This window comes from Monodon monoceros, unplaced genomic scaffold, assembly GCF_005190385.1.
Source record: "Monodon monoceros isolate NGI ecotype Baffin Bay Population unplaced genomic scaffold, NGI_Narwhal_1 Super_Scaffold_1, whole genome shotgun sequence".
NCBI lineage: Eukaryota > Metazoa > Chordata > Mammalia > Artiodactyla > Monodontidae > Monodon > Monodon monoceros.
The window spans coordinates 55,280,047-55,292,575 of NW_021703765.1; the positions used below are offsets into that span (position 1 = coordinate 55,280,047).

General features: G+C 41.7%; 1 protein-coding gene across 5 annotated transcripts in view; it reads right to left on the minus strand.

The window, feature by feature from the left end:
- L3MBTL4 (L3MBTL histone methyl-lysine binding protein 4) overlaps positions 1-12,529 on the minus strand; it is a 352,211-nt gene that overhangs the window by 273,191 nt on the left and 66,491 nt on the right. For all 5 annotated transcript variants that reach the window (XR_003794451.1, XR_003794450.1, XM_029228654.1 and 2 more), the window contains one exon: positions 9,983-10,037. Coding sequence is in view for 3 of the 5 variants with exons in the window: in XM_029228654.1 (XP_029084487.1) it covers positions 9,983-10,037 (55 nt within the window). In the remaining 2 variants the exon portion in view is untranslated. The remainder of the gene's footprint in view (positions 1-9,982; positions 10,038-12,529) is intronic.

The following is a 12,529-nucleotide window of genomic DNA, read 5'->3' on the forward strand; positions in this document are numbered from 1 at the left end:
AAGGTGACCCTAGAGGGACAGGCAGGAAGCACAGCGGGCGTGGGGCACTGGGGCAGCACCCCAGGAAACAAGGCCAGCGCTGCCAGAGCATGAGGGGTGAGTGGGCACACGGCTGAGACCAGGCCGAGGAGGGGAAAGGGCAGAGTCCGTGTGTGTGAGGCCTCGGCAGGGTCTGCCCGGATCCTATCCACCAGGCAACAGGAGGCATCTGAAAGGTTTCAAGCAAAGCAGGGTGGACATGTGGACAGGATGAGGTGGGTCAGGTCATCTCGAGCGCAGGTCTGAGGACATCGGTGGGGACGTCCAGGCGAAGGATGACAGCATGGATGCAGGTGGATTTCCCCTGGGCATCACAACCTGGGGCTTTACGTTGAAATGCAAGGGAGGGAGGGGCCAAAATCTTCTGTGTTTATTGATGGTGCTTTTCCAAAAATTTATTTTCTACACATTGCTACGTCTCAAAGAGGCTTTGCAGGAAAGGCTTGGGAGAACCACGTTGTGCTGTTTCCAGCTATGTAACGGAAGAAAAGCCAGACGAGTTTTTAAAGGTTTAAACTTCATACCCATCTATTCCTTTAAAAAAATAAGTTCTTCCTTAAGTAGGATAAAGACAATTTTTTTTTAAGAGTGCTTCACCTAATGCTAATCCTCTAGAGTAAATAATTTTAAAACAGTCCCTCAGGAATCTCCTAAGCAAACTATGGGCCTATATAAAAAGAACCTGAAATTACTAAGACTAATACATAAATTCCCGATTTAAGCTGTTCAAGAAGAATACATTTGTTGAGTATTTACCAAGAGCCAAACACCTATAAACATTTTCTCACTTAATCCTGACAATTTTATGGGGTAAGAGGTATTGCTATTCCCATTTCACAGGGAAGAAAACTGAGGCTTAGAGAAGTTAAATAACTTGTTGGAAGTCACACGGTTAAGTGGCAAAACCAAAATTCAAAAGAGGTTCTGTCTGAGTCTAACCACACATTCTGCATTTCCTTTCATATACTCAAAAGAAGTCATTTTTCAGAAAGAACAACTAAAAGTTTGGACTTCTAAATATAACATTTATGCTGGGCTCAAGGCAAAACCGTGGCTGAGTATTCAGGCCCAGGCCGTCTGCCCATAGCTGCCTGCCTGTCTGCATCGGGCTTGAGCATCAGGGAAGCCTCTGTGTGCTGCGCTGTGGTGTCTGCACTAGGAACGAGGAGCTTTCTTAGAGGAAATCTTTTTTGTTTTTAAATAGGGTTCAATTATGCATATGGAAATCTGTAGAAAATTGACTCTAGTCATGAACATTCCAGGTGAATTTCTATGAAATTCATCTATGCTATAAAGCGAGCTACCATACAAACACAGCTTTGCACTTGAGCGCTACAACAATCAATAAGTTTAGCAAAACAACAAGAGTACATCACCGATTCCTATCTCTCCCTGGTTTTTGAGAGAAATCCACCAGTGTTCTCCGGAAGCCCCAGCATCGGACCCACGTTGGTCCCAGGCATCCAGACTCAAAACACAACAGTCACATGAACTCTCCCCTGGGCTTCACGACTCTGGACTGATACCCAAATGCAGTGGAGGAGGGTCGGCAGCAAGGTCTGGGGGGATGAGGCTTCACGGCGGAATTTAGGTCCGAAGTGGGCAGCGACTGAGGAAATGCCACACGCACAGAGGGCAGGGTGGGACCTCTCAGGCACCCCCGACGCCAGGAGCCCTGGCCACCACCCACCCATGCGCCGTGGCCGTGAAGGGGGATGGCCACCGGAAACCGGAGCAGGGCCCACACTCAACTGCCTCACCCATCTTTTCCCTGTTTCCACCTCAGGGCTGCTCCTGGCCTCCTGGCCTCCTCTTCCAGGCGGGCCTCGTGCCTCCCTCCTCCTTCCTCCTCCTCCTGGCCGTCTCCATCCCCCGTCTGTCCCTCCCTCCCCTTCTGAACAACTCCGTCCTAAAGCCATTACATGGGCCCATTACGTGGGCACAGGGGAGGCATCCGTGGGGGAGCACTGGGTGGGAGAGGGGGAGCTCAGCACACAGACCTCCACCACGGAGGAGGGGGGGAGTCACCACCGAGGGGGTGGGTGGGCGAATCCCGAACAAAGTGTTGAGGGCACCACCCAGGATGATGACCCCGAGTGGGAAGTCGGACCCTGAGTGGGACAAGGAGGGCACCCCTGGAAGGGCCGCCTGGTGCAGAGCATCGGGCCTGAAGCCCGATGAGCATAAGGAAGGTGTCCCACACCCTCACCCCCGCAGAGGCTGCTGGCCCGGCATCTAGGGGTGCAGCCCGGAGGGCGGGGCCTGAGTCCGGGAGGGGTCAGCGGCAGCGACGAGAGGACCAGAATACAGAGGAGGGTGAGCGAACAGGCAAACACACAGGGTAACAGCAGCCGCATTGCTCGCTGTCAAAAACCGAGACTCAAATACTTAAATGCAGGCCTTCCCTGGTGGCGCAGTGGTTGAGAGTCCGCCTGACGATGCAGCGGACGCGGGTTCGTGCCCCGGTCCGGGAAGATCCCGCATGCCGCAGAGTGGCTGGGCCCGTGAGCCATGGCCGCTGAGCCTGCGCATCCGGAGCCTGTGCTCCGCAACGGGAGAGGCCACAACAGTGAGAGGCCCACGTACCGCAAAAAAAAAAAAAAAAAAAAAAATATATATATATATATATATAAAGTACCGTCTAAATTAAAAGACCATATACAAAAATAAACTCAAAATGATTTAAAGACCTTAATATAAGACATGACATCATAAAACTCCTGAAGAGAACATAAGCAAAACATTCTCGGACGTAAATCATAGCAATATTTTCTTAGATCGGTCTCCCAAAGCAAAAGAAATAAAAGCCAAATAAATAAATAAACAAACAAACAAGCACGTAGGACCTAATCAAACTTAAAAGCTTTGGCAAAGCAAAGGAAATCACCAACAAAACACAAAAAACCTCTACAGAATGGGAGAAAATACTTGCAAATGATGTGACTGACAAGGGGTTAATATCTAAAATACACAAACAGCTCATACAACTCAATATCAAAAAAACCAAACAACCCAATCAAAAAATGGGCAGAAGACCTAAGTAGACATTTCTCCAAAGAAGACATACAGATGGCCAACAAGCACATGAAAAGATGCTCAACATCACTAATTACTAGAGAAATGCAAATCAAAACTACAATGAGTTATCACCTCACACCAGTCAGAATGGCCATCATCAAAAAGTCTATAAATAAATGCTGGAGAGGGTGTGGAGAAAAGGGAACCCTCTGGCGGGAATGTAAACTGGTGCAACCACTACTATGGAAAACAGTATGGAGGTTCCTTAAAAAACTAAAAATAGTGTTATCATATGATTCAGCAATACCACTCCTGGGCATATATCCAGAAAAGATGAAAACTATAATTCGAAAAGATACATGCACCCCAATGTTCATAGCAGCTCTATTTACAATAGCCAAGACATGGAAGCAACCTAAGTGTCCATTGACAGATGAATGGATAAAGAAGATGTGGTATGTATATACAATGGAATATTACTCAGCCATAAAAAAGAATGAAATAATGCCATTTGCAGTAACGTGGATGAAGTTAGAGAACATCTACTAAGTGAAGTAAGTCTTACAGAGAAAGACAAATATCATATGATATCACTTATATGTGGAATCTAAAAAATAATACAAATGCATCTATATACAAAAGAGGAACAGACTCAGACATAGAAAACAAACTTATGGTTACCAAAGGGGAAAGAGCGGGGAGGGGTAAATTAGGAGTATGGGATTAACATATACACACAACTATACATAAAATAGATAAGCAACAAGGATTTACTGTATAGCACAGGGAACTGTGTTCAATATCTTGCACTAACCTATAATGGAAAAGAATCTGAAAAAATATATATGTATATAACTGAATCACTTTGCTGTACACCTGAAACTAACACAATATAATAATCCAACTATAGTTCAATTAAAAAATAAATAAATAACATAATTCAACATGGCCCATATAAACTGTCTTTATAAGACAGGCTTTGTGAACATGGTCCTCGCCCTATCTTGTACTTTATACAGTTTCATTCATTGTATCATCTACTGACTGACTCCAGGAAGAAAACAAATATGTTCTTTTCCTTTGCGAGAGTATATACATACACACAACCACTCATCCACCCAGAAGGGACAGAACACTAGAGGAGAGGTTTGGCAACTTAATCAGTTAAATTCAAAGATTAGCTCATTTGTAAACCAGTATCGACAGCAAATAAACCACTTGGAAGCATACACTGAGAACTACTTGTTACAGAGTACTTTTGTTGCAGTGCCTGTGGATGCTTCAGTTACTGATGTCTCCCCCCAAAAGTTCATTAGTTAGAAAGAAGTCCCCTGCTCATCCTCCCGTGACAGTTTCACGGCTCAATGAAAATGCAGTTCTTTAGGTTCAAATACCCAAATGCCTGAACATTTAACTGCGTATTTAATGACTGTAAATGCCATCCGAAGACAAGAATCTTCTAAATTAAAGTTGATTTGGTTTTCACTTTTCTGATGTTGAGATGCTTCCTTAGGTAGAGAATTACCATGGTGGAAATGAACAGATCTCTCACAACGTTTAAAAAATGCAGACATTAGTGCCACTGGCATGTAATTATTTTGCAAGAAAGCACCTCTGTGTGTACACCCAGGAAGCAGACCAGTTACTCTAACAGAAGACTGCAGGGATAATGCTCAAGGGGCCCCTCTGAATCTTTCAAAGTCACTTAATTAGCCACATCCCCCAACACAGAAACTACTCCCTGGAAGTAGTTACACACTTTTAGAAGCTGTGTTAATTCTTCTTCAGGCCATTTAGCTAATTAATACTTGAGAGCTTTAGTAAATCATTACTTCAGCATACTAAACAACAGTTCCTATGGGCTGGACTGGACCTGACTATATGTCTTTTTAAAAGATGCTGACTTAGGCGCTTCCCTGGTGGCGCAGTGGTTGAGGGTCCGCCTGCCGATGCAGGGGACACGGGTTCGTGTCCCTGTCCGGGAGGATCCCGCATGCCGCGGAGCGGCTGGGCCCGTGAGCCATGGCTGCTGAGCCTGTGCGTCTGGAGCCTGTGCTCCGCAGCAGGAGAGGCCACAACAGTGAGAGGCCCGTGTAACGCAAAAACAAAACAAAACAAAACAAAAAAGATGCTAACTTAAGTGAGAGATACAGCATCACATAAAAAATTTCTTCAAACCAAATACCCTAGGATATGCCAAGAGAAAATAGAATAGGGAGAAAAACACAAAATAAGGCAAGTAGGGGAGATACTGGGTTTTGAAGGAGCCGGCTACTTGGTTCTGGCCTGAGGAAGAATCCTCCAGGCAGAAGGAACGGTTCTTCAGAGAGCACGGTCCAGACTGCAGGTTCTGTTCAGCCAAGCAAACCAACAACTGCGGGTGGTGGCACATGATGGGCAAGTGCAGATGGTGAGAAGCCTTGAATGCTACTCTACAGAAAGGACCCAGGGCCCTCTACTAACAGCATCTCAGCTCAGTTTCCGTTGGGTTAGAGAGGGTATAAAGAGTGAACAACAGAAAAATGACCAGAAGCAGCTCTAAGTTGGAGGATATGACTTGAGAGAAGTCAAGAAGGATGAGTAGAGAAAGGGTGGTGACCGTGTGGCCAGGCTCCTGGGTAAGTGAGAGGGAGGGGTCCAGGGTGTGTCCAGGATCTGGACTGACTGCAGGTGGATGACGGTGCTGCAGGAGGAGGGGCTGCAGCAGAAGCAGGCTGACCATCAGGGGACCAAGACGGGTTCATTTTTAACATCTAAGTGAAATCCAAAGAGTAAGAAAAGTAACAGCATGAAAGCGTCCATTGATTTGGGACGTCCCTGGTTCCATTCAACCCACAAAATGTTAACCGCCATGCCTGAGGCCCTGGTGAGCTAAGCAAGAGAAGCTTCAGGGGAGCGGCAGGGTGTAGGTGCCCGAGGGTGGACACGGGATGAGCGGTGGCCAGGGAGAAAATACTGGAGCCCTCAAGAAACTTGGATGCTACCGGCCAGCTCGGGCCACGAGAGAACAACATGAGAGACTTTAAAGTAAAAGAGATGTGTGTGCAGTGATGCTGCAGAGAGATGTTCTGGACTGGATCTTGGAAGAGGAAAAGGACATTAGTAGAAAAGGTAGTGAAATTTGAATAAAGTCTGCAGTTTAGTGACCACTGACATACCAATATTAATTTCTTAGTTCTGACAAATGTCCTGAGGTCATGTAAGATACTAACCTCAGAAGATAGTGGGCAAAGCATATACAGGACTATCCCTGTACTACATTTGCAACTTTTCTCTAAATCTAGTTAATCCAAAATAAAAAGTTTACTTACAAAAAAAGAAATAAACCTAAGAACAGCTATTCCAACAATACCACCCGCAAATGGAAGTTTTTAGTGTTCAGGAATTTCTGAATTTATTTTTTTAATATTGGCTGACTCTAACGTGATTACTAATTGTAAAAAAAATACTTGGAAAACGTAGAAAATATACTTTTTATCTCACAGCTTGAGAAATAACAATTTTTAACATCTTTTATCTCATGTATAGATATGAGATTTTTTTTAAACCATCACTGAGACTAATCCCTGCTGGTGGGGGGGGCGGGGTCCCCTTAATGTTTTATCATAAGTTTTCCCTTCCATATAATTTAAAGTTCTTCAAAAGCATTTACATGACTACACAACTGTCTACACAAAATTGTACCACAATGCTTTACCTATTCCACATTTGTTGGACATTTAGATTATTTCCAACTTTTCTCCATTTATAAATAGTACCATGAGTATCATATGCATAAATTAAATGCTCATGCTTATTTCATTAAGTAATTCCAAAAAGTGGAGTCCCTGAGTTGAAGGAAATGTTGACTTAACATTTTTAATAAATACTATTAATGTGTCCCCCAAAACAATAGAGCCAACTTATACTCCCAGGAGCAATGTACAGAGAGCTATTTACAGAGAGCTAGTTCCCTGACCCACCAGCAATGGGGCATTAGCACTTTGTTGACTGTTAATTTGGTAGGTTAAAAAATGTTCATCGTTGCTTTTAAATTTGTCTTTCTTTGTTTTCTAGTGAGACTGAATATATTTAAACATATTTGCTTTTTAGCTACTTTCATTTCCTCTTCCATGAATTACTTAGTTCCTAATGCCGTTTGCCTGTTTTTGCACTGATATTTTAGCGTATCTGGTTATTTTTTCTACTTCCTTTATCTATTTTGGACCTTCTGCAAGTTGTAGCTGTGGTAAATACTTGCCAGTTTATTTCCGCTTTAATTTTATTTATTATGAGGTTCTTTGGCGTACACAGTTTAATTTGGATGTATATATATCTCATATTCCTTTATAATTTCTTCTACTGCTTTTACGATTATAGAGACCTCACAGTCCTAACATTAAACCAAAGAAATATTAGCGTTAGTTTAAAAGAGCACTTAAAATTGTGAAGGGAAAAAGCCAGATCACTTGTCCGACTGACGAAATCAGTTGTTTTTATTTTGGAGACTTCAAATGTAGAGGTCTGGGATTATACAGTGATTGACAATACTAATTCTATAACCCCCATCATACATAATTATTAATAAATAATTCTTACCGAGACAAGTCTTCTCTTAAAGGTATCTAAGACAGTTGGTAAATTTTTTGAATAATATAGGAATAATATAGCTGAGAGTTTCCAAAAGAACCAAAAAATTAATCTCATGGCATGACTATGTCCAGAAAAATTTAGTCCAGCCAGTCCCCAAGGACACAGAGAGCCATACGAGACACGCTTATACTTTAACTATTAGCAGTTACTCATCCCATCCCACTTCTAAGCAAGATTCCAGTTTTCTCTACCTTAGTCTTAACAGCTACAGAGAAGGGGAAATGATCAAACAGAAAGGCCACAGGCTTTAGAACTTGCTAGATGTGGGCTCAAACCCTGGATCCACCACTAACTAGTTAGTTTCACCCTAAGCAAGTCAAGTGGCCCCTCAAAGCTTCATCCTCTGTAACACAGAGGTCAATGTTAGTGACAGAGATTGGGCATTCAATAAATTAGTTTGTAGTGATTTTCAAAGAAATGCCTTGCTCGTTGTAAAATCGCTACAGAAATTGTTTATTTTTCAATACCATTTTCTGTTCACATATAAATATGTATGAGTACACAGTTTTTGTTTTTCTTTTGTTATTATTTTTAAGGCCTAAGGTAAGTGACTCAATCTATTTTTTTTAGTAAGCAGCCTACAGAAAAGATTAAACTATTTCCAGGAACTATAGGAGGAAGATCCCCATTATAATACTAAGACAGGAGGCAATTTAGGGAATAGTTTCCTTTATCGCATTAAAAGTAGTAAAAATATAAATCCTCAAAAGCCCCTCGAATAATTCAACTTGTATTCAACAAGCAGTTTGCAGCATCCGTATACACAAACCAAATCTCATCCTTCTTCTAAACATTTAGCGATGTTCCACAGCTGGGGAAAACAGCGATGACACCAGTGTCAGATCTGGAGAAGAATAAGCCACAGGATGACACTTTGGGGAATGGACCACTAGCTACAAAATAAGTCTGGCAAAGGAAGGACAACAGCAAAAAGCTATTTCCTAGTAAAACTGAAAAACTACTTAAGATAAACATGTAACTGGCTACAATGAAAACTATAAATACTAAATTACTAAAAAAAATCTTAGTTTTGAGGACTGAATATTTTTAATTTGTTGGCTTAAGTCTGCTTTTCTTTTCCTAGAATAAATGCTTCAACTGTAGAATAAGAGAATCTAAAACAATTTACATTAGTGTGGAAAATATAGCTGCAGGGGAGAGACAACAACATAATGAATCACAACCTCTTTCTGAGAAGAAAAACAATTGTTTTTTTTTAAAAAAACCCTGCTGTTGGGACCAGGTACAGTCCAAATTTATTTCTAGAATTCCAGTGTTGCATAACTGGAGTGTATTTCAATGAAACTGAACATCAAGTTACATAATTGTCAAAGTACTGTGTTCTATTTTGCTTTTTCAGCAAAGAACATGATGGGACTTGGGGTGACAGCAAAAGAAGAAAAGAAATTTAAAGCAGTATATTTAGCTTCTAATAGAAAACAACTTTTATTTTTAAAAATCATTTAGGTAGAAGATCACAAATTTTCAATATTGCGTGCCAAGACTAAGCATTATATATGGTCTTTAAAAACCTCAAATCTTGTTTGTCATTTTTTAAGATATTTTCAGTTGTTTCCATTATTGGAGGGAAAGAAAGTTAAATACTTATGGTGCTTTAAAAGTTCATTAGAGGAGAATTACCAAATTTACATGCTTCTTTCCCACCAAGAGTAGCACAAATGTTGGACATTCAACTATATTTTACAGAAAATTTAGTAACACCTGCCTGCTTGTATAGCAGTAATCACAATATATATGGAATATATATTCCAGGGAAATAGCATCTGCATTTGCTGATTTAAATTTAAATCATCAGAGAATTAGTTGAATATTAGAAAGCTGTTACCTAAAACCTACGGATGTATTAAAAACCATAATGAGGGACATTTATCTTGGAGCAAATGTACAACCTCCTGTAAAACATGACTCCAATAGAAGAGTACGAATGCCATCATTAGAAGATTAAACCAATCGGGGAAAAGCTTAAACAAAGAATTATAAACAAACTAAGCAGCATCATTCGTTTTCTTGTTCACAGGGAAAGTTTACAAATCAGTTCTTTTTTCAAAGGCAAATAAATGAGTTAAGAGCTTCAGGCTTTCTTGATATACATATTTGAAAGTCTTAGATGACACTGATGAAGTCTACAGGGGAGCATGTGACACTGTCAACTAGCGATACTATTATTATAGATTTAAATTAATAAACCTAAACCAACTGCAGCTATCTAATAAAAATGTCACTTAAAAGTAATTCATTATGAAGCAAAACTGTAAAGGGTGGTGACAATTACCGTGACTCAGAGGGGTCACACCATCCCTGGGCTTCTTTTCTTCTTCAGCTTGCTCCTAGAACACAGAAAATGTGGTTTAGACCCTGTTTCTGGGTAATTGTTTGAAACACTGAACATTGACTTCTCTGTTTGCTGGAAGCCAAGCCATGAGGAGCGCTGTGAATGGAGGGGACCTACATCAGCAGCCAGTGCCCGGCGGCAGGGGGAGGGGGGAGGGGGGGTGTGCCACACCACCACCCATTCGGACGTGGGAGGAACCCTTTGTTATTGTCTTAATTCTCTGTTGGCTCAAATATGACAGAAAGGAAGGTTCAAAGGCAGGCCGAGGGAAGAAGGGCGTCCCCTGCCCCCGCCAAGCCCTCCATCCTCCCCCGGCTTGCAGCCTGCTGGCACCTGCTACAGCTTATGAGGCTCAGTTAAGGTCCAAGTTTAGCCCAACCAACCCTCACAGAATGGACAAATGCCTTCAGAGATCCCTGCGAAGAAACCACAAACACAAGCGACCCTGAGAAGGCAGAGCTTCTGTCCACGGAGCCAGCAGTGCATCAGGCCAGGCTCACAGCAACTCCTGGAGGAAAGTTGACCATTTAGCCAAGACTAAGAGAATCACTTCTTTTTTCAAAGATACTCCAAGAGCATTTGTCCAGATATGTGTCTTACTTACATAGTTTTGTGGCCATAAAAAAATGTATGCCCCCTATAAAAAAAACTCATAATAATTTTACACTTAAAAGTTGAGGGACAGAGTTTCCCAATTTTAAGATCTTTCAAATTAAGAGTTTCAACGGGCTTTCAACTCACTTATGGAAGTATAAATATGCACTACTTTTTTTTTTTTTTGCAGTACGCGGGCCTCTCACTGTTGTGGCCTCTCCTGTTGCGGAGCACAGGCTCCGGATGCGCAGGCCCAGCGGTCATGGCTCACGGGCCCAGCCGCTCCGCGGCACGTGGGATCTTCCCGGACCGGGTCACGAACCCGTGTGCCCTGAATCGGCAGGTGGACTCTCAACCACTGCACCACCAGGGAAGCCCAATACTTTTGAATAGTTTCCAAGACAAACTGATTGTCATCCAAGAAGATGAAAATGAGCAGCTGAATTACACAAAACCTTTGCATAATTGATGGATGATGCTGATAAAAAAGTATCAGGATTTAGTAAGTTTGGTCAACAATCATTTCCTACAGTTTATCCTGTAATTTTGGGGACATATCTTTTATTTTTTCATTCTTTTACATTTTATTCTTTATTTTTTAACATCTTTATTGGAGTATAATTGCTTTACAATGGTGTGCTAGTTGCTGCTGTACAACAAAGTGAATCAGCTATATGTATACATATATCCCCATATCCCCTCCCTCTTGCGTCTCCCTCCCACCCTCCCTATCCCACCTCTCTAGGTGGTCACAAAGCGCCAAGCTGATCTCCCTGTGTTATATGGCTGCTTCCCACTAGCTACCTATTTTACATTTGGTAGTGTATATATGTCCATGCCACTCTCTCACTTTGTCCCAGCTTACCCTTCCCCCTCCCCGTGGCTTCAAGTCCATTCTCTACGTCTGCGTCTTTATTCCTGTCCTGCCCCTAGGTTCATCAGAACCAGTTTTTCTTTTTAGATTCCATATATGTGTTAGCATACGGTATTTGTTTCTCTCTTTCTGACTTACTTCACTCTGTACAACAGACTCTAGGTCCATCCACCTCACTACAAATAACTCAGTTTCGTTTCTTTTTATGGCTGAGTAATATTCCATTGTATATATGTGCCACATCTTCTTTATCCATTCCTCTGTCAATGGACACTTAGGTTGCTTCCGTGTCCTGGCTATTGTACATAGTGCTGCAATGAACATTGTGAGACATGACTCTTTTCGAATCATGGTTTTCTCAGGGTACATGCCCAGTAGTGGGACTGCTGGGTCGTATGGTAGTTCTATTTTTAGTTTTTTAAGGAACCTCCATACTGTCTTCCATAGTGGCTGTATCAATTTATATTCCCACCAACAGTGCAAGACAGTTCCCTTTTTCTCCATACCCTCTCCAGCATTTATTGTTTGTAGACATTTTTATCATTTTAAGCCAGACCTAGGGTGACTGACTGTCCCAGTTTGCCTGGGACTGATCCGGTCACAGCACTGAAGTCCCATAACTGGAGGACCCTTCAGTCCTAGACAAACCAAGAGGGTTGGTCATCTAAGCTATGACAGCCATTAAAACTAAACCTAAAAAGTAGACTTCAGATAACAGGAACACAAGGCTTTAAAACAAGGTTTCAAAAAATTAATATTTTAATGAGAGCAAACTAGTTTTTAACTGTTAATCACTACTAATTTCATTTTTATATTGTGCTTTTTGTTTCTTTTTTAGTCTATGGCTTTAAGGTAAAAAATACAATTTGTATAGTAGTAAATCATATAATTTTCCAATAAACAAATAATACATATATATCCAGATACGTGACTGAAGTTTCTTTATTGATGAGGTGAACAAACCAACAAGTCTGAAGATGACTGCGTCAGGCTGCCATTTGTTTATATAGTCATATAGA